The following is a 25,828-nucleotide window of genomic DNA, read 5'->3' as shown; positions in this document are numbered from 1 at the left end:
AGTCCTGATCAAGAGTATGAAATTGTAATTTTAATTATTATTTTAATCCACAAATTTTGAACTTTATAGCACAAAACCATAGTGCATTTTTCAGCCATTTTTACCTATCCTTTAATCCCTGAATTCTAAAAGCAATGTCATATTCATCTCTTCATTCATCTAGGTTTCACTTTCTTACACATTATTTATTCACAAATTAAAATAGGTAACAGGGATACAGAGATAAAATCAGGAAGATATTTAAATCCCCCACTTCCCTAATCCCTGAAAAGTATAATTATTCTCCTTTTTTAATATCTCTTCTCAACCATAAATAGCCTAAAACTATCCTAAGACATTTATTAAACTTTCTTTGACAAGCAATTCCCAATATCTTCAGAAAAAAACCTTACTACTTTCTTAATATGAAACAAATACAAATTATCTAAATTTTTTATTTAATAAATTCAAGAGTTGAATTTTTTCGTGAAAAAATATTTTTTTCAAAATGTGTTCTAGTAATTATTAGTTAAAGTTGGAATGTAGACCAATAATATAGATACTAATCTTTTACTATAATAGTTAGAACAAGATCGGATGCGTCCATTAGTAACAAGTAGTTTGAATACTCCAGTCTTATCTTATTGAATCTATCACACATTTTTATTTTATTTTCCGAGTTTACCTTAAAGAGAGAAACTGACAAATTCTCTTTAAGTATATGTCAACCAGCACAAAAAAAAGTTGTTAGAAAAGCTTTGCTCCTTCAAATGGTTTTCCAAACAGGCCTTTTCATTAACAATTTAGAGTTCTGAAAATTAGTTTTACTTCAGACTGGCAAATTAAGTTTAAAAAATGATCCATAAAGTGTAACTTCTACTCTTATGAAAAACATAGTTAATTTAATTTTTGAAGCGAGGCTTCTCTTCGAGTATTAATGTTTGTCTGTTACTTCTTCGTCCTGTACATTATATAGGATAAAACCTTGTTTATGCAAATGAGACAATTGCAGAATAAAAACCGCCATGCTTAACATGAAAAATTCATTACATACAGAAAAAAAATGCTTTACTTTAAACGGAACAACACTCCAGCTTTTTGCACTTCGTAGAATGAATCAATTTATCTTATATGATTGAAGTAGTTGGGGCCTGATAATCATTTATGATATGATTTTATGTCAGTCCTACGACCAATTCATTGCACTTGGTGATTAATTGTTTTTTCGTGTTTGAAAAAGTATAAAAAAGAGTATTTTAGATTTTTTATTTGCTATCATGTTGTGTTTTTCTAGGAAGCTTTGATTCTTTCTGGCCGAATATTTAGTTGGTCATAATCTAATCTTCCTTTAAGAACCTATCAATGTAAATGTAATGGAGAACAGATCAATAGAAGATAAAATAATCTTCAGCCAATTCTAACAGTAAATAGGCGTGAATTACATTAGGTTGAAGATTAATTGAAACTCCAAATGTACTAGCTCTAGTTCTTTCTGTGCATTTTCCAATTTTAAAGTTTTACAAAGAAAATTTACAACACACATGATATTGATCAAACAAGGAAGAAATTCTACAACATTAAAAAAATTAACATTAAAGTAAAAGAATAGAGTGGCTAATTAAATGTATGCTAACGTAGTGAGGACCCTTTGCCTACTTTCAATTGGGTCTTTGAATATCAGTCAGTAGCTTCGGAAAAATGTATTTAACCAAGTCGCTACAAAAGAGCAGAAAGCAATTTGTTAGCAGACGAATAAAGTCCCCACCACTGGAACCAGGTAGTTGTCTGGGTTAAACATCTATACTTTTTATATTATGGTATATACATCTATTTACCTAGCGGTATTGTTATGTTAGTAAGGGAAGTAGAAATCTATACTAAATAAACATGAGGTTGTATACCTATCAGTCCAATGTTTTAGAGATCTAACTGGACAAAAGAACACATTAAATACAATAGTATATACTCTACAAAAGGCTTAAGACATAGGGCGTATATTTCAAAGGGAAATAATACTATGTTGTAATTTTTATATTAGAAATTTTTTAACTGAGCTAGTTACAGAGTTGCTCTAGTAATAAAAGTTGTAAAAATGATATTATCATGCAATCTTGATTATTAGGAGGTGTCGTAAATATAACTTTACAAAACAAGGCACAACCTTTAATTTACCAAAAATGCAGAATTAGAGGCCCTAAAAAGGAATTCGATGCATTTTACGAAAATTTATAAAAAAAAATTTTTAATGGTTTACATTAAAAATAGATCAATGGAGAGGGGGAGGGCGAAGTCTATCATACCCCCAAACACCAGAAACTCTTTAATAAAAAATTTGGCTGCTGAGTCCTCGTTTTTACCAAATTTTACTTTAGTATATCTTTACACGAACTAAACAAAATTTCAATATAAACTTTTTATTGGATTTTTGTGTAAGAAATGTAAAACTTTCTTTAAGCTTTGATGTTTAAGTAAACTCATAGAAATGTAATTTAGAATATTTTTATATCTAAAACCTTTATATCAAAAAATAGTTAATACAAATGATTTAGTACACATGGAGAAATGGTTATCATACATTTAGGGAAAAAAATGTTAAAAGCAATTACTTGTCAGTCCTTATGTAAATAATGAACAATATAATATGTAATTATTCTAAACTTCTGTGTAAAAGTGCCTCGTAAAAACAAGGACAAATTTCAACACTTTTGACCGAAGAATCCCGATTGACGTCATTTTCCCTTCTAATATGACGTCATTTGGCATACGGTCAAAAGTTATAATATTTTTCCCCTTTTAAAGAGACATTTTTGCCATCTGCAATTTAATTCTTTTTAAAAGCCAGATTTTTAATTATCTTTCCTTTTTCAAAGATTCGTGGGAGCACTTTTAGTGTAATCCAAAGGTGTAATCCTTACACCTACAGACTAATTTTAATATTTAGATACACGATAAGGTTTCCAACTTATGAATCATAACTAAGGTTGCCAAATTCAACCAAACAAATACAGAAAAAAATACTCTTGAAGAATTTTTTATTGGCTAAAACATAAGAAACAAAGTAATAAAAATTTCAAAGTTTTTTAATGGATTTAAATGTTCGTCTAGAATGGTGTTTTTGAGTTATTGCAGGTAGAAATCATAGCTATCTAAATAGTGACCAAAAACAATAGGCTTGTTAAAAATAGCCACTTTTAAAAAATATTGCAGGTTTAAGTATTTTGCTATTCCATAAATTGTATTAGTTCATCAGTTCATCTATGATGTCCCATGGAGCCAATCAATAGACAATAAAGAAATCGAAAAATTAGGGAATGCTACTAAGTGTTTTTTTTGCGGATTAGTTACAAAACAAGCAAATAATAAAGGTCTTAATTTCTATTACATGCTAATTGAGTAACCCTTATTGCCTCCAGGGGCTGCAAGGAGAAGTGTATATGACTAAACAATAAACATAGCCTGAAACTTTATTAAAACATAAATTAAACATCTTTTAGACAAAAATAATTAATCTACACATTTCAGAGATTTTTGCTTCTTACATTACTTCTTATTATTAAAGAATTAATGACTAAGCAACGCTACTAGAGTCTTTAGATTGTTTTAAATGTACTTCGTTTGCTTCTATTTTGATACATTTATATAGAATAAGACAATCTGTTCTATCCCTAGTTCGTAAGACCCATCTAAGCTTTCATCCAAAGGGCAATTTTGATTTAATCTAAAGTTTGAATTATGATCTCTGCCCGGCCTTTATGGTCCACTCACAAATGTGTCTTTAAGTTCATAACACAAGGAATATAATTATATGTACAGTATTTCATAATTGTAAGCTGAAATGATTATTTTGGATTTTAAATTTTTTAAATAGTATGACTGATTATTAACTGTCTTAACCTCTTTTCGAGGAAGCTTTGTGTTTATCAAGTTCGAAATTAAATTCCTTATCATTATCCTAAAACTAAGCGCAAATGTCGTCTTTTTTGACTTTCCTTCAGTAATAGACGCGGCATGGAATGTTTATATGCGCCCACGTTTTTCACTTTTGAATGAGATATGAGGGTGTGAAGATTTCGGAGAACAAAATTGGGCCTATCATTGGTCTCATAGTGTGTGAACGACCCTAGTATACCAGGGATTTGAAACCAAAAGAACTTCAGGTAGAATTTGTTAATTTTATTAGGAAGAATGGTGTATAGGACGATTATATGTAGTTTTAAAAAGGCTTTAGCCAGCTAAGCATGAAACTTAATTATGATTAATATATGTTTTAGTAATTTTTATGTGCCTTATTGTTGCATTTAACAATGATTTATTAAACCAAATAATTTTCCTTTAAAGCCAAAGTTTCCAAAGATTTTTTACCGTAGAGAAAAATGATTTTAAAAAAGCAAATAAGATTACGTGGTTATAAATAACTGGAATTATGAATTAATTGATTTTGTAATTTCAGGTCTTTGAAATAATTTCATCAATAAATCTATATTCAAACCTGCTGTTGAAACTTGATGGTTCCTGGTATTGGGGGTTTGTATGTTCGCCAACTGATCTCGTGAACTTCCCGCTAATTCGGAAGTCAAGCTCAACCAAAGTGTCATGGTTGAGACAATTTCAAAGGAATGGAGTTTGAAGGAGCTGCACAAGCGAATTTCAAATAACCTGATGGTTGAAGGCGCTGCACAAGCAATTTCAAATGGTTCTGAAGAATAGGCATTAGCATTCTTCAAAGAATCTGAAGAATAGGCGTTAGCATTCTTCAATAAATCAATAGCATATAGTGTATTGATGCAAAAAAACATTGACAATTTCTCTGTGAAATAATTACCTAGTGAATCAATATGGTGCTCACTAAAAAACAGAAAATTGAGCGAGCTATCGCTATTGGCAATGAAAGGCTAGAGGTGTTTGACGAACAGATAAAAGTGTTTTATGAAAATCTAAAAGCCTGCCAAAGTTTTAGTTCATGTGAAAATGTGAATTTAAAATCAATTCGTGACATTTTTAGTGAGGTCAAGGACCAATCTGACCTAATAAAAAGTCTAAAACCTGCCGTGGATACTAGTGAGCTGCGCGAGTTCAAGCGTGATTTGGATGAAGCTAGTGAGCAGAAAACTGTTGCAGATAAAGTTTATGCGTCGTTGGAGCAGTGTACAAAGATTCTGTACTGGCTTGACAATGATTCAGACGACGCGAGGTCAAGCACTGTCGCCAGGAACCTCGACGTCATTGAGAAGGTGAAGATGGACATGGGAGTGCTTAAAATTTCCATGGAGTTGCGCCAAGAAGTACGTGATATGTACCGAAGGCTTAGAGAGATGGAACGTTGTTCATCTAACTTGGATGAGAGTGGGACACCTGCCATTCTCTCCAGAAGTATGTCTGCCGTGGACATTCGGAGTTCCAACCCGCAGTATGGGCGCTGGGACAACAGTTTGTTGCCGTCGTTCGACGGTACTGACACGGATTACCCAAACTTTAAACAGGTCTTTAAGGATCTATGCTCTGGTTATGGATTTGCTGACCAGAGGTTAAGTCTGATGTTGTGTATGGAGAAGGTGATAACCAACCCGGAACTACGCAAGCAAGTGTCAGCGATTAGAGATCATAATGAACAATGGGCGTTTCTTGATCAGATGTTTTTATCAAACACTCGCCGGTTCATGAGGATTTTAACTAAGCTGAACAAGATGAAACCTGTGGATAAACCTGTGGACGTGGTCAGCGCAATTGCTACCTTCAAGAGCATGATGCAGGAGGTAGAAACCATCGTAGGTTCTGCAGCTAAGGATTACAATCACCAATAGAAATATGAGAGAAGAAGACTAATGTATAGTAAAGAACTTGGTCATAATGAAAAAGGAACTATTAGATGGTTTCTTTATTAAGAAATTGTAACAGTTGAAACCTTATTAGAATCAGCTAAAATCTTTTTGTTAAAAAAGAATATAAAAACAGGTAAGGTAGAAACTTAAACAGTTTTAAAAATCATTTATTCTTTTAAAAAGTTTTAATCGCCGCACGTTTATTCAGAACCAAAACTAGTTTAATAGATTTCTTTAGTAATTAAAGTATTTATAACCATTACAAATAATATTGTACATTTATTTTTTACACTGCATATGAGAAAATTATTTTAGATTCCAACATTATCTTTTAAAAAAAGGAATCGAATATTTGTTAATTAAGAACTGATATGTAATATTTGAATAAGTGTACGCTAACCAGATTCTTTAATTAAAAGAAGATATTTAAAGAAAATTAAATAGGGTTGAGCATGGTATGTCTTTTAAGATCTCGTCAACATATAAAATAATAATTAATGCTCAATTTTCAGGAAGTGTTTATATCGGCTTGTAGTTTTTTTTTCATATTAGAAGATATCAGTTCATACAATATATAAACCTACAAAAGAAAAAACAATCAAGTATCATATGCCATATTTTTTCAATCTTTCATATTAGGGTTACTTTCATCCACCTCTTTAGCGAATCCTCTAAAAACTTGGAATTGTGACAATTAATTTCAAAATTAAAATTGCACTTATAAAAAATGGAAATGGAGTAGACTCGTTTTTTATTATTTAGTTGTTTCCCTATTTTTTTTAAAATCTATTAAAAATTAAGGAGTAGTGTCACTAGCATCAATCTCTCACTAAATTTGAAAACTATTGAAATGAATTGATCTATGGGTTTTAATTAAGAAATTCGACCGTTTATAGCCGACTTTTTTATTGGGAAGAAATTAAAAAAATAAGGCCTTTCATACCAAAATGTGTACAGTTTCTACCCAATAGCAGGTCTGCCGAGTTCTCCCGGGATATTTTTATTGGTGGAGCCTGATTACCTCTCTTTCTTAGTACCTTTATTCAATCACCTAACTCTTATTCATATTTTTAAAGACAAGTGCCCTGAAAATTTGAGAGACAAAATTATGATGGAGCTAGGTAGCATGAACCAACCAAACATCCAGAAGATTGTAGAACTGCTGGAGAGGACCAGGGGTGCCATGTTGGCCGGTGATATGTCCTATGACACTAGCGCCGGCAAGAGAAATCGTGACAGAGCTGCCGCCGCGCAAGTGTCTGGCCGCAGTGACAATGAGAATGGATGGGCTGGAAAGGACAAAACTTCCAAGTGGAATAGTGCATGTCCTATCAAAAGTTGCGAGGATAAACATCCTATTTTCCGTTGTCCCACATTTAAGAAGATGGATGTTGTTGACCGAAAAAAAGTTGTCCAGCAGAATAAATTGTGTGAACTCTGCCTGTGTGAGGGTCATGCTGCTGACAATTGTAATAAATCGGATAAGCTTGGTGTCTGTGGCACCAATAATTGCGACGGTTATCATAGCCGTATGTTGCATGAGGCTAGTGCTAGTGTGAATGCAGTCTACAAATCAAGTTCTGCGCCTAGCACATGTACCTTCCTGCTGCAAATAGTTCCAGTTGTAGCACCTGGCGGCGGCGCCGGCCATGCCGCCGTCATGTTTGATTCTGGTGCGAGTCTACCACTTATATCTGAGAAGATGTCCCACAAGTTGAAGCTGAAATCTACCGGCAGATATACAAACATTTCTGTTGCTGACGGTAGTGAATCATCCTGCCGCAATGTGGTGTTCTATCTGAAGGACAGGGATGGTAACTTGAGAGAATTTGAGGCAGCTGTTATGCCTAACCTCGGAGGTGGCAACGAGATGCGCTCGGTCCATCCGGAAACCGCCGCCAAAATATTTAAGATGCCGCCAGAAAGATTTACATATATTAGTGGAGGCTTAGATATCATCATTGGAAATACACATCCTGACGTGTTTCCATCAACCTACCAGAAAGTGGGCCAGTCTATGTTGTGGCGAACCATTTTTGGTAGTGGTTTTATCTGTACAAGTGCTGACTATGGAGCTGGTCAGCAGAAATCTGCATATAAAGCTGCCGTAGCGGTGGATAATGAACCGGTTGGTACTGTCGTAGCTGTTGATAATGAGCCGGTTGGTACTGCCGTAGCGGTGGATAATGAACCGGTTGGTACTGTCGTAGCTGTTGATAATGAGCCGGTTGGTACTGCCGTAGCTGTTGATAATGAGCCGGTTGGTACTGCCGTAGCTGTTGATAATGAGCCGGTTGGTACTGCCGTAGCTGTTGATAATGAGCCGGTTGGGTCTGCCGTAGCTGCTATTGATAATGATGTTAGTTGTGCTGCAGTTATTCCTGATGATATTGGTAACGATACTGTAGCCGTTGAGAATATTGTTACGGCGGGTATTGAGCCGCTGAATGATTCGGTTCCAGCCGGACAAGAGCCGACGGGAGTTTCGGTTCCGGCTGGACAAGAGCCGATCAGAGTTTTGGTTCCGGCTGGACAAGAGCCGATCAGAGTTTTGGTTCCAGCTGGACAAGAGCCGACGGGAGTTTCGGTTCCAGCTGGGCAAGAGCCAATAAGAAATTCGGTTCTGGCCGGACAAGAGCCGACGGGAGTTTTGGTTCCGGCCGGACAAAAGCCGGTAGATGATTCTAAGTTTTATGACAGTCACACTTTTATTACTTGCCCTGGTGCTGTCATGAATCAAGAATCGACTTGGCTGCTGCCAACCTTGCCGCCCGACACAGGGTAAGAGGCCTGCAAATGGCGGGTGGAAATATGGCGGGTGTTGCCGCCAGAAAGTCATTGAAAAATTTCAAATCACACATATCTAATCTACAACATAAACTATTTATGTGAAAATGATCTTTAAAGAAAAAATATTACAAGTTATATATTAAGCTTGTGAAGGGAACCTAAAAAGGTTCTGCAAAGAATAAGTATTCATTATTCAACTAATTTTATTGTTCATATTTAAGCACAAAAATTCTACAAAATTGTTTAGACTTTTAAAGCAGATTTTAAAAGATTTTGTTTCTTTAAGTATGATTTTAAAAGCAAAAGTTTGTGTGTATCAACTACCAAATGATTTTTGCAGATTTTAGATTGAGAAAAATAGATTTTTTAAAATTATTTTTCGAGGTATTTTTTTCATGGTTCACGTTTGCTTAAAAAAAATGGGCGTTTTCCTGTTACAAAATTTTTTATCAATTTGAAAATTTGAGTAGCCCCCCCCCCCCCCCCCCCCCCCCCCCGACAGTCTGGATAGTCTGCGGGAGGAGGAAAAGATTTGGACACAGGAAAAAGGCAAGCTTCAATTTAATTCAATAACGTGTCCGTGCTGTGTGGGGAAGCGAGCGAAGCGAGGCTTCTCCACACAGCACGGACACGTTATTGAATTAAATTGAAGCTTGCCTTTTTCCTGTGTCCACAACTTGATGTCGGGGTACTCTAATTTTCTAAATTTCAAAAACTATTTTAGGTTAGGTTAGGTTAGGTTATAGGCTAGGGAGCCGAGCGCTGCGGCCACGGATGTTCATTGTCTGGGGTACTTTAATTTTCTAAATTTCAAAAAACTATTTTAGGTTAGGTTAGGTTAGGTTATAGGCTAGGGAGCCGAGCGCTGCGGCCACGGATGTTCGTTGTCTGGGGTACTTTAATTTTCTAAATTTCAAAAAACTATTTTAGGTTAGGTTAGGTTAGGTTATAGGCTAGGGAGCCGAGCGCTGCGGCCACGGATGTTCGTTGTCTGGGGTACTTTAATTTTCTAAATTTCAAAAAACTATTTTAGGTTAGGTTAGGTTAGGTTATAGGCTAGGGAGCCGAGCGCTGCGGCCACAGATGTTCGTTGTCGGCTATTTCTTTTAAATATTGCTACGCAACCCACAAATAAAATTGTTCTTGCTAAAAAAACGCGGACGAGAGGGAGAACATAAAGGGGACTGGGAAAAGGGGGTTGTTGGTCAGATGGGAGAGGAAAGGGGTAAACAATACAGTAAAAAAACGCGGACACGTAGCGGACGAGAGGGAGAACATAAAGGGGGCGGGGATAAGGGGGTTGTTGGTCAGATGGGAGAGGAAAGGGGTAAACAATACAGTAAGAATTCTGCTATAAATAGACTGAAAGCTTGTAGCTGTTTGTTAGTCGACTACAATATGCCTTGTAGTGAGGGACTGCGATCCTAAACTGGTTGGCATGGTTGACTAAGGAGCCTGAGGCAAGGCAAGGCAAGGCTCGTGTCTCGCCTTATATACCCTCCCTCCCTTCCTCCTGTCCAACCTAATAATAGTTTACTTAAATTATTATTTTGTTGTCGGGGGGGGGGGGGGGGCTACTCAAATTTTCGAAATCGCTAAAAATAATACTAAGAGGAATCTACCAAAAAATGTTATTTCTCAGATTCTCATATGAGATAATGCATTAAAGTAAAGAACACAACATGTAAAATTATTATGATAATGTTTAAAAATATTTCTGATTATTATTTTAAAAAGATTATCGCAAAAAATCAAGATATTTGTTTTAATTTGTAAGCAAATAAAGTTTTTTTTTTCTTTCACTCCGGAGGCAAGGATTCCTAATAATCCACGCGTAAAGATTTTTCTTCATTCCGAGAGCAGAGATTCGTAGTAATATATGTACCTAACGACTTCGGACAATTTTAAACCTTGAGAAGTATTTATAGCAATTATTTTCCTAGGTACATATATTTTCGTTCATGTTTAAAAATATAGACTCTATTTTCTATTAAGCATTTATAATAATGAACACGATGTATGATATTATTAAAATATTGATTATTATTTATATGAATATCACAGAATTAATTTAAGATAAACTATGCATATTTTAAATTAACCTTTCCTTCATTTTTATCGCAGATATTAAAATAAAGGCAGTTGTTAAAAAATTATGATTAACAATTGATTCTTATTTTATGGAAATTGAGATTTTTTTTAGTAAAAAAAAAGCCACATTTTCATATGCCTATTTTTATGCCTAAAATAAGAATCAAATGAAATACGATTAAAGTTTATTCTATTTCATATGCTCAAATTTAATTTTATTGAGTTCAATTTCTTTTCATAAGTACAATTCATTATAAAACTTACCTGAAAAGTTTACCAAAAAGGAATAAATGTGTCGAGGTTGCGTGATTCGATATTTATTCTAAAAAAAAAAAAAAATCAAGTATTTTTTTAGCAGATTTTTTTTAAAATTATATATGAATTTCAATCAAGTAAAACATTTTTATTCAGATCAAGGAATGATTGAAAATTCATATTTAAAGTCTCATATTTTTACAAAGAAAAATTGGTATTTTTTTCATAATTCCGATGAGAATTCTAACGAAGATATTATTATTTTGCTATTCTTTAAGTATTAAAAAGTTTTATTGTTGATTAAGATATTACAGTTCTTATTCATTTGGTTTGAAAAACTTTCTGCCCAAGGATTTTTGAAAAATTTTTTCTTACTACTCTTTTTGATGCTTAACAAATTTAGTTTTAAGTACCTATAAATCTTAATTTTCTTGTCTAAGATTTATTTCGTTTTATTTTACCATTATTGTTTACATTTCAACCTGATTTCGTAGGTACTTATTGATTTATTTATAATGATTTATTACCTATTGATTATGAAATGATTATTATTTAGTATAGTTGTTATACTTACAACATCATGATTAATAGGATTATCTGTTTTAGGATTTGTGTATGTGATCTTGTGATTGTCATGTGCATGGAATGTTGTATGGTACAAACCAATCCCCATCCTTCTATCCTAAAATGTGAGGTATTATGAGTCCTAGTGAGGAGTATAATATTGTGTATGCATTTCACGGGGTTTCATTTAGTTAGGAGCAAAATTGTCACGTTTTCGGGATGTGGCCATTCTCATGTGATTATGGTGAGTTGAGTTTAGTGAGAAATGTTGCTAGTGCTCAGCGCGAAAAAAACCTTGAATCTCGTTAAGGAAGTTAATTTGACTTTCAAACGGGGGGTGTGTCTTAACCTCTTTTCGAGGAAGCTTTGTGTTTATCAAGTTCGAAATTAAATTCCTTATCATTATCCTAAAACTAAGCGCAAATGTCGTCTTTTTTGACTTTCCTTCAGTAATAGACGCGGCATGGAATGTTTATATGCGCCCACGTTTTTCACTTTTGAATGAGATATGAGGGTGTGAAGATTTCGGAGAACAAAATTGGGCCTATCATTGGTCTCATAGTGTGTGAACGACCCTAGTATACCAGGGATTTGAAACCAAAAGAACTTCAGGTAGAATTTGTTAATTTTATTAGGAAGAATGGTGTATAGGACGATTATATGTAGTTTTAAAAAGGCTTTAGCCAGCTAAGCATGAAACTTAATTATGATTAATATATGTTTTAGTAATTTTTATGTGCCTTATTGTTGCATTTAACAATGATTTATTAAACCAAATAATTTTCCTTTAAAGCCAAAGTTTCCAAAGATTTTTTACCGTAGAGAAAAATGATTTTAAAAAAGCAAATAAGATTACGTGGTTATAAATAACTGGAATTATGAATTAATTGATTTTGTAATTTCAGGTCTTTGAAATAATTTCATCAATAAATCTATATTCAAACCTGCTGTTGAAACTTGATGGTTCCTGGTATTGGGGGTTTGTATGTTCGCCAACTGATCTCGTGAACTTCCCGCTAATTCGGAAGTCAAGCTCAACCAAAGTGTCAAGGTTGAGACATTAACTTTAAAAGTACTCAGACACAGAAAAGTAAAAAAAAGCAAGTTGTTTTAAAGGCATGAGATAGGTATGATAAAAAAGGTTTTTTTAATGTAAATAGGTCAAATCATATAAAATGCTTAAATTTGTAACAAATTTAATTATAAAAAATTTTGAAACTTTGAATATGGACGTTCTTTTTAAAGAAAGAAACTAATATACGCCTAACCAAGAGTAAAAGTAAAGTTTGTATAAATTAGTTTGTTTCCTATCAGTAAAGTTTAAATGTGCAAACCATCTTTAGCTGAATGTCACCAAGGGGCAAATATACAAATGTATTATAATCGTTTTCAACTTTCCTTTGCCAATTTTATTATTTTATTTGACATTTTTTCATTATAATTTAATAACAAGTTTAACATGCTAATGTGAAATATAGTGTTAATAAAAAATACATTATGTATGTATGTGTGTCTATTGTGATATCTAAACGACTAAATGATCCATCTACAGTTTTGTGGAAAGCTTTGTTTTGGTCAAAGAGTGGTATCATGTTTTCAACAGAAAAAATCTTCAAAAAAAACTTTTTCAAAATCTTACAACTTGTGAGCTTCACCCCTAGAGGACAGGAGCGAAGCCAAGAGTAATTAAAATGAGACTAACTGGGTGCAAAGAGAACCAGTGTCTGAGTCAGAATGCACTGTTTTCATAATTAACCTTTAACCCAAACTATTAAAAAAAATGCACCAATATTGAATCGAAGATAAGTAATTTAGGATACTTGATTATTGAGTTTTCATTATATGTTTAAAGTTATTACTTATTAAAATAGCATTAAACCGACAAGGATCACTAGAAAGCTTCACTAAAAAGCAATTACTGATACCCCATAGAAAAAGATAAAAATACTATAAATGCCGAGTAAAATAAAAATCCATGTCTAATTAATCTCAGTTTTTAACATGTATAAATTGGTAGGGGCAATGACATACTTTTAACAATCGATTGGTCAATCAGCTATGGAGATCTTTCAGTACAGACAGACAAACATATATCCTGTTTGATATAATAATGATGTGACAGATTAGAACTATTAACAACTAAAACATGTGTTAAATTTTACGCTATATTCGCGACTTTATTGCAAATTCTCTGTTTTATCTTAGTAATTGCCTAAACTGTAAAAGTTCTGACCAAAATCCGAATTGACCAATCCTAGCTGACATCAATTTTCTTCCGCCCACCTTATCTTCCCGAGCGGGTGTCTGTACACCCTGGCACGGCCCACTAATGCACTAAAAATTAACCGTTATTGCAAGGATGTAAAGATTGTCCATATCAGCTAATCTAAACTAAGAATATAAAGAAAATATAATTCTTCAAGTTTTACAACATTTATTACCTTGATTTTGTGTTCATGGGTCCAGATTAACTTTTTATGGATGGTAGTTAGAGGTTGGAGGGGGAGGGGGAATTGTAAGTGGACCGTTTGGAGTGATTAAAGCTCATTTTTAGGTGTGTGGCTTATCTACAATTGTTATATGGCAGATAATTTCAAATGCGTTATGCTATCTTGTTTATTGATCTATGAAATAATCTTAACATTCTTTTTATCTTTCTTCTGAAAATTGTCGAATTTGCTCTATTGTTTTTTTATGTCTTTCTATATATGCCTTCTAAACCGTGTATTGGATGAAATAAAAACAAAATGTTCAAATAAACTGTGTTGTCCACTCTACGTTGTTTAACTAAAAAAAGATACAGAATCTCCTTATAATAAATTTTCTTCTTTTCACACTAGTTACGAGAAAATGGATGATTTCTTTCTTGTTTCCTTCCCCTATTTTTGCAATCTTTCTATTACCCCTGCTTGTCAATCTTCAATAGGTATAAAGATATCAAACTCAATCTGAAAGTCACGGAGAGGGATATTGTTATCTAAAGAAAACTTTTCTAGCTTAAACATTTTATTGGTCATAATTCATGGTAAAATTTTTAATGGCCATTACATTCATTACATGCTACCTTAAACCGACAACCTTACTAACTTGTATCATATTATCGACATATAGCATTGAAATAGCAGGACAACATAATTTTTTAATTAGTAACAAAATGTTTTTTTTATTATTTGTATAGGAAGTTTTATGTCATTTATTTCCAGCGGCTACTATATGCCTCTAGGCGTAAAATCTACCTCCCTCCCCCCTCCTCCAACTCTAGATTTTATATTTTAAAAAGAAAAAAAATTCCGAGGGTCATTTAACTAAGGAGGTAAGAGGTACCCTCACCCAAAATAGTTTTAAACCTTCCCTGGACCTATATAAAACTTCATTGTAAATAAGAACAATGTTGGTCCAAATATTAGCGATTTTGTTTTTTTATTTGCATATTCCTATCCCTGCAAGCATTGGACCAAAGAGGAATAATAAAGACAGAATAGTCCCTTAAAACAATTGCAGCTTAAAAGTGCCCTATTAAATGTGTATATTTCAGTTGGACTGTAAAAAAGGACAATGGTGTAGCATAGAATCAACATGTACACTGTTTTTCATTTTTTAAATATAAATGCAAAACATAAGGAAGATCTAGAGACTCATTCAATGAAACTAATCTATAATACAAAGTAGAACGATGCCCCCCCCACCCCCATTTTTTTATTTTATTTTTCTTTTATATCTTAAATACGAAAAATTTGTTTTATCAAACCTGTTGGGGCAAAGCCCCTAGAGGCTAGCGGCGAAGCCGCTAGTTTTAAATAAAAAAACATCAAAATATTTTCAGCATTTCTACCTTATTTAGGTCTTAACTATTGAGAAACTTTTCAGAAATCTGCAACAATGCTATATATGTAGAAATGCTGCGCTTCAAAAAATACGAGCATTTTATTTTGTGGCCTGAATCCAATGAAATCAAGGAAACGTCCCTGGTAGGTTTTAAATTAAAGTATCTACCTAAATTTGTAGGTTTTTTTGAAATAAAAAAAATTGTGGGACCCCGATTAACCTAATACCGCATAGAGTTTTTTTTAGAGTAAACTTGTTTTTATATTTATATCCTTTTTAATTAAAATTCCTTTAATTTTCTAACACGCAGATATTTAAACCATGTATGAATCCAATTACTGGATGCTTTTTATGTCCTCATCATATGCGAAATTTTGTGCACTTTTGAGCTACCATTAATTTTTATCTATCCATCTTCATGTTTCACTTCTTGGTCATTTTGATGTTTTTCAGCTAATTTTTTCTACATTTAGATTGTGTATGTACTTCCTTAACGATTAGCTTTTAATGTAAATTTTGGCATGCAAGAATATTCTTTTCTCGTATTCATTCGAATCCGGTGGATAGGAACCGGTTCTCATCCATACGAAAAAACTATGTCTATCATCGTATTATATCCAGCTTTCTAAGATTAAAACTAGTTTTTTTAGCCCCGAGTTGCCGAAGGCACGGGTTTTAATCTTATAATTGTACATTCTATATCCGCGGAAAGCGGTTTATAATACGATGAAAGAAATAACTATTAATTAGCCTTTCTAACAAATCTCCACATTGAGAATCCTCAATTATATTGGTTATCTGGCATTTGTCCCTTCGTCTTATTTGTTGAGCTTCGTTTTTATCCTTTATAATTTGTTATTGCCTTTATTAATTTCCCTTTTCAGAATAAAAGCTTATGGTTTTTAAATCAGGCCTGTAAAGGTCTAGAAAAGACTTGTTTGAAATTTAAAGACATAGGATTTAAATATTATATATTCACTTTTCGCACTCAACGCCAGCTTTCATCCCTTTCTTTGCTAATATGCATATACATAAAACTACAATAAATAAGGCATACGTTCTTATGATTGCTTTTCTAGCGCGTAAAATGTCCATTTTTTCTCCCCACAGTGCTAAAAATACCCACCCTTGGTTTTGCTAACTCGTCATGTTTTGCAGTGTTTTCATGATTTTGCAAAATTTTTAAAATACAATTTCGACTTTTTGTATGATATTTTGATAATTAGTGTTAAGTATTTTTGGCCCTAGCCTAATTTTATTTTTTGCATCTTTGCCTATAAAACTGCACGTAGAGCAAAAATCCTATTCTGAAATTTTCAGAGATTTTTGCATAAATTTTGGTAGATTTGCAAAAGCACCATATTATGCAAATTCTAATTATGCATAAAAATGATCTGCTGAGCTTTAGTTGGCAAATATAAAACCAGTTGGAAATCGCAGGAAAAAAAATTTAGCATGTACAAATCTTCCCTTTCAGTCTTTTACATTTTTGAAGGCGAAACTTTTCTATAATTAGGTTTGTACCCGTGCGCAATGGTTAGCTCTTTTTGTTAATTCCGGCATATTAGAATTGTCCTATCAATTTAAAACTTTGATGATTCCTGATTCCTGTGAGTACAAGAGACAATATAAAAAGCGAGGCATCTCTAAAATCAAACCCTACGAATGTAAGTATTTCCTTAAACAGAATCCTGTATCTATGAAATTTTGCAACTAGTTTATATGCAATTTTAGGTTTATTGAGTTTTGATACTCAATAAGTGTTCATGTTCGTTTTTCTACCGTTTCAGAGCTTTACCTTTATGGATGGTTTTATCATTGTTGTTTGTATAATGAAAGTTTGTGGGTATTTTTTTTAAAAACTTCTTATTATCAAAAATTTGATCGTAAACTAAACATTGGTGTCATGAAATTGGTTGATCAAAACAGATCTGTATTTCAAAAGAAAATTTGAGTAACAAAAAACATTCACAAATTATTCTATTAGGAAAAAAAACTGAAACACACATTAAAGAACCCACAGATTAATTCATCTTGGATTGAAGAAACAGATAATTAATTTACAAAAACTAGTTATTTTAGAACCATTTCAAAATTCTTAATTAGAATTTCATCTGATAATTTTTTTCAGAAAAGGATCACTTTTTGTAAAAGTTTCAGGTCGATTATTTATTGAAAATATACATACAAACTCTTTATTTTATGGTTCAGTTCTAATACTCCAATATGGATAAATCCTGTGGTACCTCAAAACACATTTGAACTTAAATACAATCACGACCCAACAAAAAAAAACGTACAACAAAAAAGGTCCATCAAAATTTCAACACAAGATGATTATCAGAATATAGAATTAACATATTCTCTTTGATCAAGTCCAGAGCTATAGTCATAGATGAATTTAGTAGAAGTAGAATGTAACGTTAAAAAAACTGTTTTTGGTTGGCATTAATATATTTTTCTCTTTTTTATTTCATATCTCTCTTTATCTTTCTCTCTCTCTCTCTCTCTCTCTCTCTCTCTCTCTCTCTCTCTCTCTCTCTATCCTTTTATATTTGTGCTTTTTGTTTTTTTTCTCTGTCTTTGTGCTATATTTGGACGATATCAATATAAAAATGTAAAAAATTAAGACTAATAAAGAATCAAATAATAATAATATAAAAATCTGATTTAATTCTAAATAAGAGCTACTTATCTAGATTTCTATCCATTCATTTTCTTTGGTAGCTCTCTAAAAAACTGGCCACAACCATGATGGCAATCCAAATTGGTTCAACCAGGATGGGAATGGTCAATGACAGTTAATTTAATCTTCAATCCAATTCTCTACCTAGTAATCCAAGTAACCAAAGGAATAATTGAACACTAACCAATTTGGAAAAGGTTAATTTATCTTCCATAATTCTATCCCCGTATCCTGGACTTGATACACATTGAAAGCATCCAAACCACATCCTTATAAAGTTAATCCAAGGAATTCATTATTACAAATCTTTTGAATTATAGGTTTTCTACATAGTTTAGGGTTTCCTACTAATAAAATCAGAATTAATAAATTTACAGAACGTTTTCTGTCAGTTTGAAGCTTAGGATCTTGATAAATGTAAGTAATATTTGCATGGTGCCACGCTATTCTAAGAATGCTAAAAATTGTTTCACTTTCTTGCTATGGACATTAATATTCTTGTTCCCTTTTCTGTATTTTTCAAAATTATGTATTTGTTAATTTTAAGGCCAATATGAATTGCAACGAATGGCCAAAAATTAGGATATTAAGCAGTGCTCGGCAGCCGAGCGTCAGCCACCTTATAAGCCACAGAAAAGTAATATTATGAAACTTTTGAAAATCAGCTTGGTGTCTCATCCAGTTTCTAGGATGTAAATCAGCCTGTTGAATTTAAATTCTTATGCAACCAAACAGGTTTTGATTGGAGGGTAAGGCTCATCTGCCGAGCCTTAAGATTTAGCTAATTAGTGTAATTTTACAAAATACATTTGGCCAAAAATTGTTGCTATTCATTAGGAGGTAATATGCAATACAGGTAATTAGTTACAAGGATAATTTTGTATATAAATAGCACAGCTGTTAAAACTTAAAATGTGAATCTCATATGAAATGAAAATAGTACATTGTACTTCATGTTTTATTACAAAAGAAACAAGTTACTTAAAAGTGAAGAAATACAACTTCAATTAATGCCTATGAAAAAAGCACTCATGCATACATAATGTATTTCTGGGCCCTATTTATAGTGTAGCTACGCTGTTAATTTACATTATGTATGAATACGCGCCATCCCATAAAATGCATGTTTTTTTTTGCAAAAAAAATTTAAATTCGCAGTGGTGCTAATCTTCAAATGGGGGGTGTTTGTTTTTCTAGTTCTTAATTCATTATCAAAATAGGCTAGGTAAGGTAAGGTAATATTAGGTACAGGGTAGTCCCGCAAGGGTTTTGCAAAGAGAACCCTACAACCTTATTTCAATTAAGTTAATATATAAGAGAGGAGGGGGGGGGTCTGTTCTCGGTTGGAACTTTGAGGGAAAGCATCATATGGTTAAGGTAAAAAATATATACATCTACTCAGAAAATATTTTGATTTAAAATGGCTGGCTTTGTTGATTTCTAATCCTTGTTTTCTTTGTATTTTATGGTATTTAAATTACCTAATGATGTACAAAATTGTCTCCAAAATATTTAAAATTTTGATTTTGTTTAAATTTTATGCAAAATTATTATAAAATGTCAATAAGGAAAACTCTTCACTTATTTTTTGTATATTAACATTAGCCGGATCAAAAACTCCAAAGCTAGGAAACAATTATACAAGTTGCGTTATGGAATGCTCATGTTTTACCTATTTCTTTCTAGTAAGATATCGTTAACGGCTTGACTTGTTGCCCTAATATAATAAGCTCTGTATTATTCTTAATCAGATGAAAGACTATTTATAGGGGAACTCCTACACCTCTAAGGTATATTGTTCACGGAAAAGTGGAGCTACCCAAATAAAATGACTCTCTTCGCCGCTGCCAGAACGATAGGTAAATAATTGTTCAGTTATTGTTTTGACAAAATGAGCCAGGCTAAAAGCATAAATTTTATGTTTAAAACATCTAACTACATAGTGTTTAAAAAGCGGTCAAAAGGTTTGGTTGGATATTATCAGGACTTTAGGCATCAGTAAATTTGAACTTCAGTAACCAAACCAAACAAAAATATCTTGCTTTAATAATGCATATTAATTCTTGGCTTTCAGGGTGTTCCTGTGTGCTTTATAACTTGATTACGAAAAATTGCTTATCCCTGTATCCCTGCTGACCAATGACCATGGGTCGGGTTTGCGAATTATTGCCGGTTTATCCCCAAATTGCTAACATTACACGTTTACAATAAACTTTAAGGCACATCATTTATGGACGTGTATACACAACAACAAAATTAATTTTCTAGATTGTTTATTTTTTTCTGTAATTATGTTCTGTTTACATCTCCTTTTTTACTACTAACGGCAATGCCTCTATAGGCCCGAAGGGGCTCTCAGAGAATGGAAGGAGGGGATAGACTGACCCTCCATTTTATATTTTAGTTTTAAAAAGAAAAAGTAAATAAAAATAATTTAGAGGGGGAGGCATTTTTTCAAGGGCGATTTCTCTTAGGGAGGTGGGGTAGACTCCCCCAAAGTCAAATTAGTTATACACCTTTGTATTTTGAACCTCAAGATGATTTTTATAATATCTTAGAAGTTTTAAAGCAATGTAAAAACACTGCATTTTATCATTATTTCTTTACATGCCTGTGGTTTTCTACCATAAAATGTAAATACATTTTATAATTTACATGTACACAGCTTTACAGTTTACAATTCGTATTCCTATTTAGAAGAACTAGAATGACAACATCCACTAAAGCGAAGATTGCCATAATTTATTTTAAAAATATAGGCAGGGGGTTCATGGTTCGATAGGCACTTTGAGGGCAAGCACCAAAAGTAAAACTGTTACTGTTTCATTAAAATTGTGGTGTATTGATGTACACAACATATGAATAGAAAGGCTTCCCCTTTTCAAAATATAGGCAGGATTTATGCTTCAGTTATTTTAATATTTAAATTTTAGGCAATTTACATTTGTATAAACATTTTTTTTTAGTTTTTTTGTGTTATTTAAAAAAAATTTAACTAGTTTTAAATAATATTATTTATAAATAGTGTTTGGTTTTATTACAGAATTATTAAATTTAGTAATTACTGCTGATCTATTTGTCATATACCTGAAGATTTGAATGTAAATAAAGTTTCCTTACCTTACTGATAATTTGTGTCCTTTGCCCGCCTGTCTGTCCACAGTAAGGCCGCCAGAAACGGCCTCCCCAGCCGCCGGCCTATCCCTATGGAGACTGGACTCAATAGAAATCTGGAGGAATGGCACATCCGGGTGTTGGAACACAGTCAGCTCCTTCTTCTTGCCGACAACGGTGGTGTCGGCCCCGGTAGGATCCGGGTCCTTGGCGGCCACAGTCATTGTGGACGTTACCACGTTAGTGTTGGTGCGGTTTTTCAGGCAGCTTTTAGGCATCTGCTCGCGGCTTAGTGAGCTAAGTCTTCTTGGTGGATCCTGTGGATAAAAGTACAAGGTAGTTTTCGTTTCAAAAAAAGTATACAGGTGAATAATTGACGTTTTATAGGGAAGGCGGTTACCATGAAAGATTAATAAATTTTATAATTTACCTGATAAATATGAGCATTCTTAGCCTCTAAGTCAACGGAGCTTGTAACGGATCCTCTGGCGGCCTCCGAGGATATACTGGACCTGCTGGAGGCTATAGAGCTCCTGGTGGAGTCAGAGGTCGAGCCCCGGCTTCCCAGAGATCCGCGGGATGTACGTCCACCGTTAATTGTGCTTCTCACTTCAGGGCTTCTAAAATTATTTATAATATCCTATTGAACACAGTAATAGTGTCTGACTGATTATGACGTAACAAAAAAATTAGCCAATGAGAGGCCACTATAAATTTTACCATTGGTCAATAACGGCCTCTCATTGGCTAATTTTTTTTTTGTTACGTCATAATCAGTCAGACACTATTACTGTGTTCTATCCTATTACATATAGTCAAAATTCCCATTTTGTTCTTGGCCTATTTATTTATAGATTAAAGCTTTTGAATGTTTTTTTGCTATTTTTTTCAATTTTCGTAACCAGCATTTCTAGATGCTAGGGGTGCAGCTAGTTGCAATTAATTAACTTTAAACCTTTTAACCTTTATATAGGAGTAAAATAATAATTGTTTTGATAACTTATTTTTGTCAATAGGTAATTTTCTAAACAAATTAATGCCTTTTTGTTACTTAACGTTTGATAGCCTTTAACTCTTACCAGAGACCTATTCTATAATTACCGTTTGTCCATTCACATGTCTAATATAAATGTTACCTCATATTTTCTGCTTCTTCATTTTCCTCATTCATGATAGCTTCCTCGAAGCTGACCGGATGGGGATTGTATTTTGTTGGTTTCCTGGTCTTCTTGTGACCGTAGCGGCTACGCGACTCCATCTAGTGATATGAATATCAATTAAAATATAAATTTAAACAACCCCCTTTGCTTATTGCTAGGTTTCGAAACTTAAAAGTCAATGTACAAATTTTTAACCAAAAGTTACCTTGTAACTTACTTCAGTGCAGGTAGAAGTTCAAATAATTTGATAATTTATTATACTTACAGAAGGAGTAATACGGACAAGTACAAAGAGTGTGAAAAGCTTAGATTTAAAGAACACGCAATCCTTTAAAAATTGAAAAGAAACTTACCGTGTCTCGCCTTAGAGTTGTGACTTCTTAAATCACTGAATTAATCACTGTTATTCTATTTTTACTTTCTTATATACACTTTTGTCACTAAATCACTCCATATCACTGTTTGTTGTTATTCACGGGTTTCATAGGAATTTCACTTTTTATTGTATCTGTAATAGAAATTGCGAGTTTTTCTTGTGTTTAAAAATAATTAAAAAGCTAATTATCAAGACTTAAGTAGGTAAATGTTTGATTGTCTGTCTTTGCTTTTAGGTGAGTCCAGACCAATGTATAGACATCTCCATAAGCCAATTTCCTACAATCATTCTAATTTAAAACAGAATATTTTACAACATTCACATATCCATTTGTTCCTGCAAATAATAAACCAAAAGTAAAAAGGTTATTCTAATCAAGTGGTATAATTAATATAAATCTGTATCTTAAAAGGGCCTAATTTCTTCAACCTGCCCTGTGAGCAATTTGAATTCATTTTACGTATTTGTTTCTATAGACGTGCATGTCATAAGGGTTTGGGGTAACCCCCCACCAACCACACCCTCCTAGCCTATTTTAAAAAAAAAAACGCTTATCAGCCATACTGAAAAATTATTTCTAGCATCGTATAATATCCAGTTTTCTACAAATATAAAAATGTACAATCGTCAGATTACAACCAGTTTTTTAAGCCCATGCCTTCGGCATCTCGGGATTAAAAAACTGGGATTAATCTTATAATTGTACATTATATATCCGCGAAAAGCTGTTTATAATACGTTACGAGAAATGACTATTCTCTTTTATGGAAAAACTATCATGAAACAATTTTACCTTCCAACCTCCTCCCCACACTAAACCAAATACTGTGCACGCCCTTATTTGTGTGTACTGGAGATGTTATCAGTGTATAAGATGACGTGTAGAATGTGGCGGAAAAAGTTACAGAATAGTTTATAGTATTTCTACAGGAATAAGGGGTTAAGGAAAATAGGTTTTGATGCATTTTCTAAACTGCTTTTTGGTTGTGACTCTCAAATAGTGTTATGATAAAACTTTTACGAAATTGAGATAGGTTTAAGGGATCTAAAGGGATAAAACAATGGCCGAAAAATTGTTGTACATCCCAAATGATAATACTTACAATATCTTTAGATCAAATATAGTGGTTAAAACGTTTGAAAGCAGAAACTATTATCAACCAATCAAAATTTACTGAAGTCTCCAAAGTTGTTAAGTCAATAAATAAGAAAAGGTTATTATAAAACTTTGGGAACCAGTGTAATAAACCTCCCATTGTCCCCTCTCTCTCGGGATAGGTTTACCTTTTGGATAGAAAGATTCCACTTTACTTTTAAATTGAAATATCATAAGGTAGTCTAATTTTCTATTGAGTTGTTTACGCTAACATAATATTTAAAAATGTGGATCATGGAGAAAAAAAATGAAATAGCGGGTTTTCCTCGTTTTTTCACAGTAGCTTATGATTGCTTTATCTTAATTTAGATAAATGTTGGTGATTGCCCCATAGGGTTAGGATAGAGTCCCCCCGCAGGGGCTATAAGTAGGAGAAAGGCTACTGTGAAAATACGAAACCCTCTACTTCGTTTTCTTTCCATGATCCAAAAATGTTTATATGATTATCCTTTTATTTCTTTTTTTGTGTGACAGTAAAGCATTATTAATGGTTAACTTTCAAAAGGATGACATTAAAGTGCTGTGCATTTATTTCTTAAATCAAAAGAGCTTTTATCTTTTATTCTTGTTGATAAAACATCGTTTATAATAGTAATCATTTGGCAGTAAAATTTTATAATGCAAAATTTTTAATAGCAGCAGCGTATTCGCAGCTTAAAAAAATTTATTATATTTTGCAGCTGTACAATGATCATTAAACAGCAGCTAAAATTTTGTACAGCCAGATTTTGTTTTCATTTTATGCTTAATTATGCTCCATACAGATGGAAATGTTGACAAGAAGTTTCAACCTTCTATCTCAAAAAGAAGCCGAGAAAATAACGTTTACCTACTTCGTGACTTACGGACAGACGGACAAGTATATCATAGATTTTTAGGTATAATCAGAAAAAATATATTTAGAAGGACATAATTGAGAATCGGACGATAAGTAAAAATGTGATAAAATTGTGAAAAAGTGAGAAAAAAAAATATAAAATTATAGAAAAGTAGATAAGACGATAAGAAATACTATGAAATATCTTAACATTCAGTGGCTATTTAGAATTGTGTTAGATGGTTATCTACATTTCATCGACTATTGTAAATTTATCAAATGTGCTTTTAGTGGATAAAATTGTAAAAAGCTACTTAGTCTTTTGTTGAAACTTGACTTAAAAGATTTATAAAAACCTTTGAGACCAATTCTCATATTTTTCAAGAGATAAAGTATAATAAATGCTTGTCTATAAATTTATTACAACACTACTAAAAGGATAGTAATATTTTTCTGCCTCTGAGGTTTTTAACAGTTGATGATTGTTATAAAAAAAAGAAATTGACAAAGACAAATCAACCTATAGAGCAGCTACGCTTTTTCTATAAGTAGCTGACAAGGATTGATTTGCTGATATTGATCTTTGACCAGTTTTATTTTTGGTGGTTTCTAGATCTCTACTTTTCATGGCATCACAGAAAAGTATCACCAAAGTACTCGGATATAGTTTAAAGTGATGCTATGTATTTAATAATTTTTAGAACCAGTTTTATATTCCACAAGTGAGGAAAAAAATCCTCCAAAGAAGTTGTATCAACTTTTTTTTTTATAGCTAGCCGGTTCTTTTAGTAAGTAGTAGATGTAAAATTTTTCATAGAATTCAAATATGCAATCGGTTTTTTTGTAGACCTCTTATTTTTTAAGTAATTTAAGTTTTTTAAAAAAATAATTAAGTCGGTTTTAAGGTACTAAAACGCAACAAAATAAAAGAAGAAAATGGTCAGTAAGAACAAAAATAGTAAGATCTTTAATTTGACACCTTACTTTTAAAATTCTGTTGAGTAATTATTGAAAAAATCTATTTTTTTAACCTCGGTATAATAAAAACTTTAGACCTAAATATTTTCTCAAACAGACATAAAAAACATGGGTTCATATATACCATTAGAATCAGAAAAATATTACGAATCCATTGTAAGCAAAATTGAAAAAAATTAAAAAATTAAAAAATTACAGAAATGGCCAATTATTTTTTT

General features: G+C 32.7%; 1 protein-coding gene across 8 annotated transcripts in view; it reads right to left on the bottom strand.

The window, feature by feature from the left end:
* The window catches only part of LOC145314110 (uncharacterized), a 415,520-nt gene that overhangs the window by 313,908 nt on the left and 75,784 nt on the right, over positions 1-25,828 (bottom strand). For all 8 annotated transcript variants that reach the window (XR_013877630.1, XM_080153896.1, XM_080153899.1 and 5 more), the window contains exons 2-5: positions 22,637-22,791; positions 22,260-22,381; positions 21,554-21,743; positions 21,130-21,440 (exon numbers count right to left, since the gene is read on the bottom strand). Coding sequence is in view for 7 of the 8 variants with exons in the window: in XM_080153896.1 (XP_080010022.1) it covers positions 21,130-21,440; positions 21,554-21,743; positions 22,260-22,381 (623 nt within the window). In the remaining variant the exon portion in view is untranslated. The remainder of the gene's footprint in view (positions 1-21,129; positions 21,441-21,553; positions 21,744-22,259; positions 22,382-22,636; positions 22,792-25,828) is intronic.

This window comes from Acartia tonsa, chromosome 3 (genome assembly GCF_053477335.1).
Source record: "Acartia tonsa isolate MP-2025a chromosome 3, ASM5347733v1, whole genome shotgun sequence".
NCBI classification, from domain to species: domain Eukaryota; kingdom Metazoa; phylum Arthropoda; class Copepoda; order Calanoida; family Acartiidae; genus Acartia; species Acartia tonsa.
Note: the sequence above shows the minus strand (reverse complement) of the source record. Positions and strands in the feature narration are given on the sequence as shown.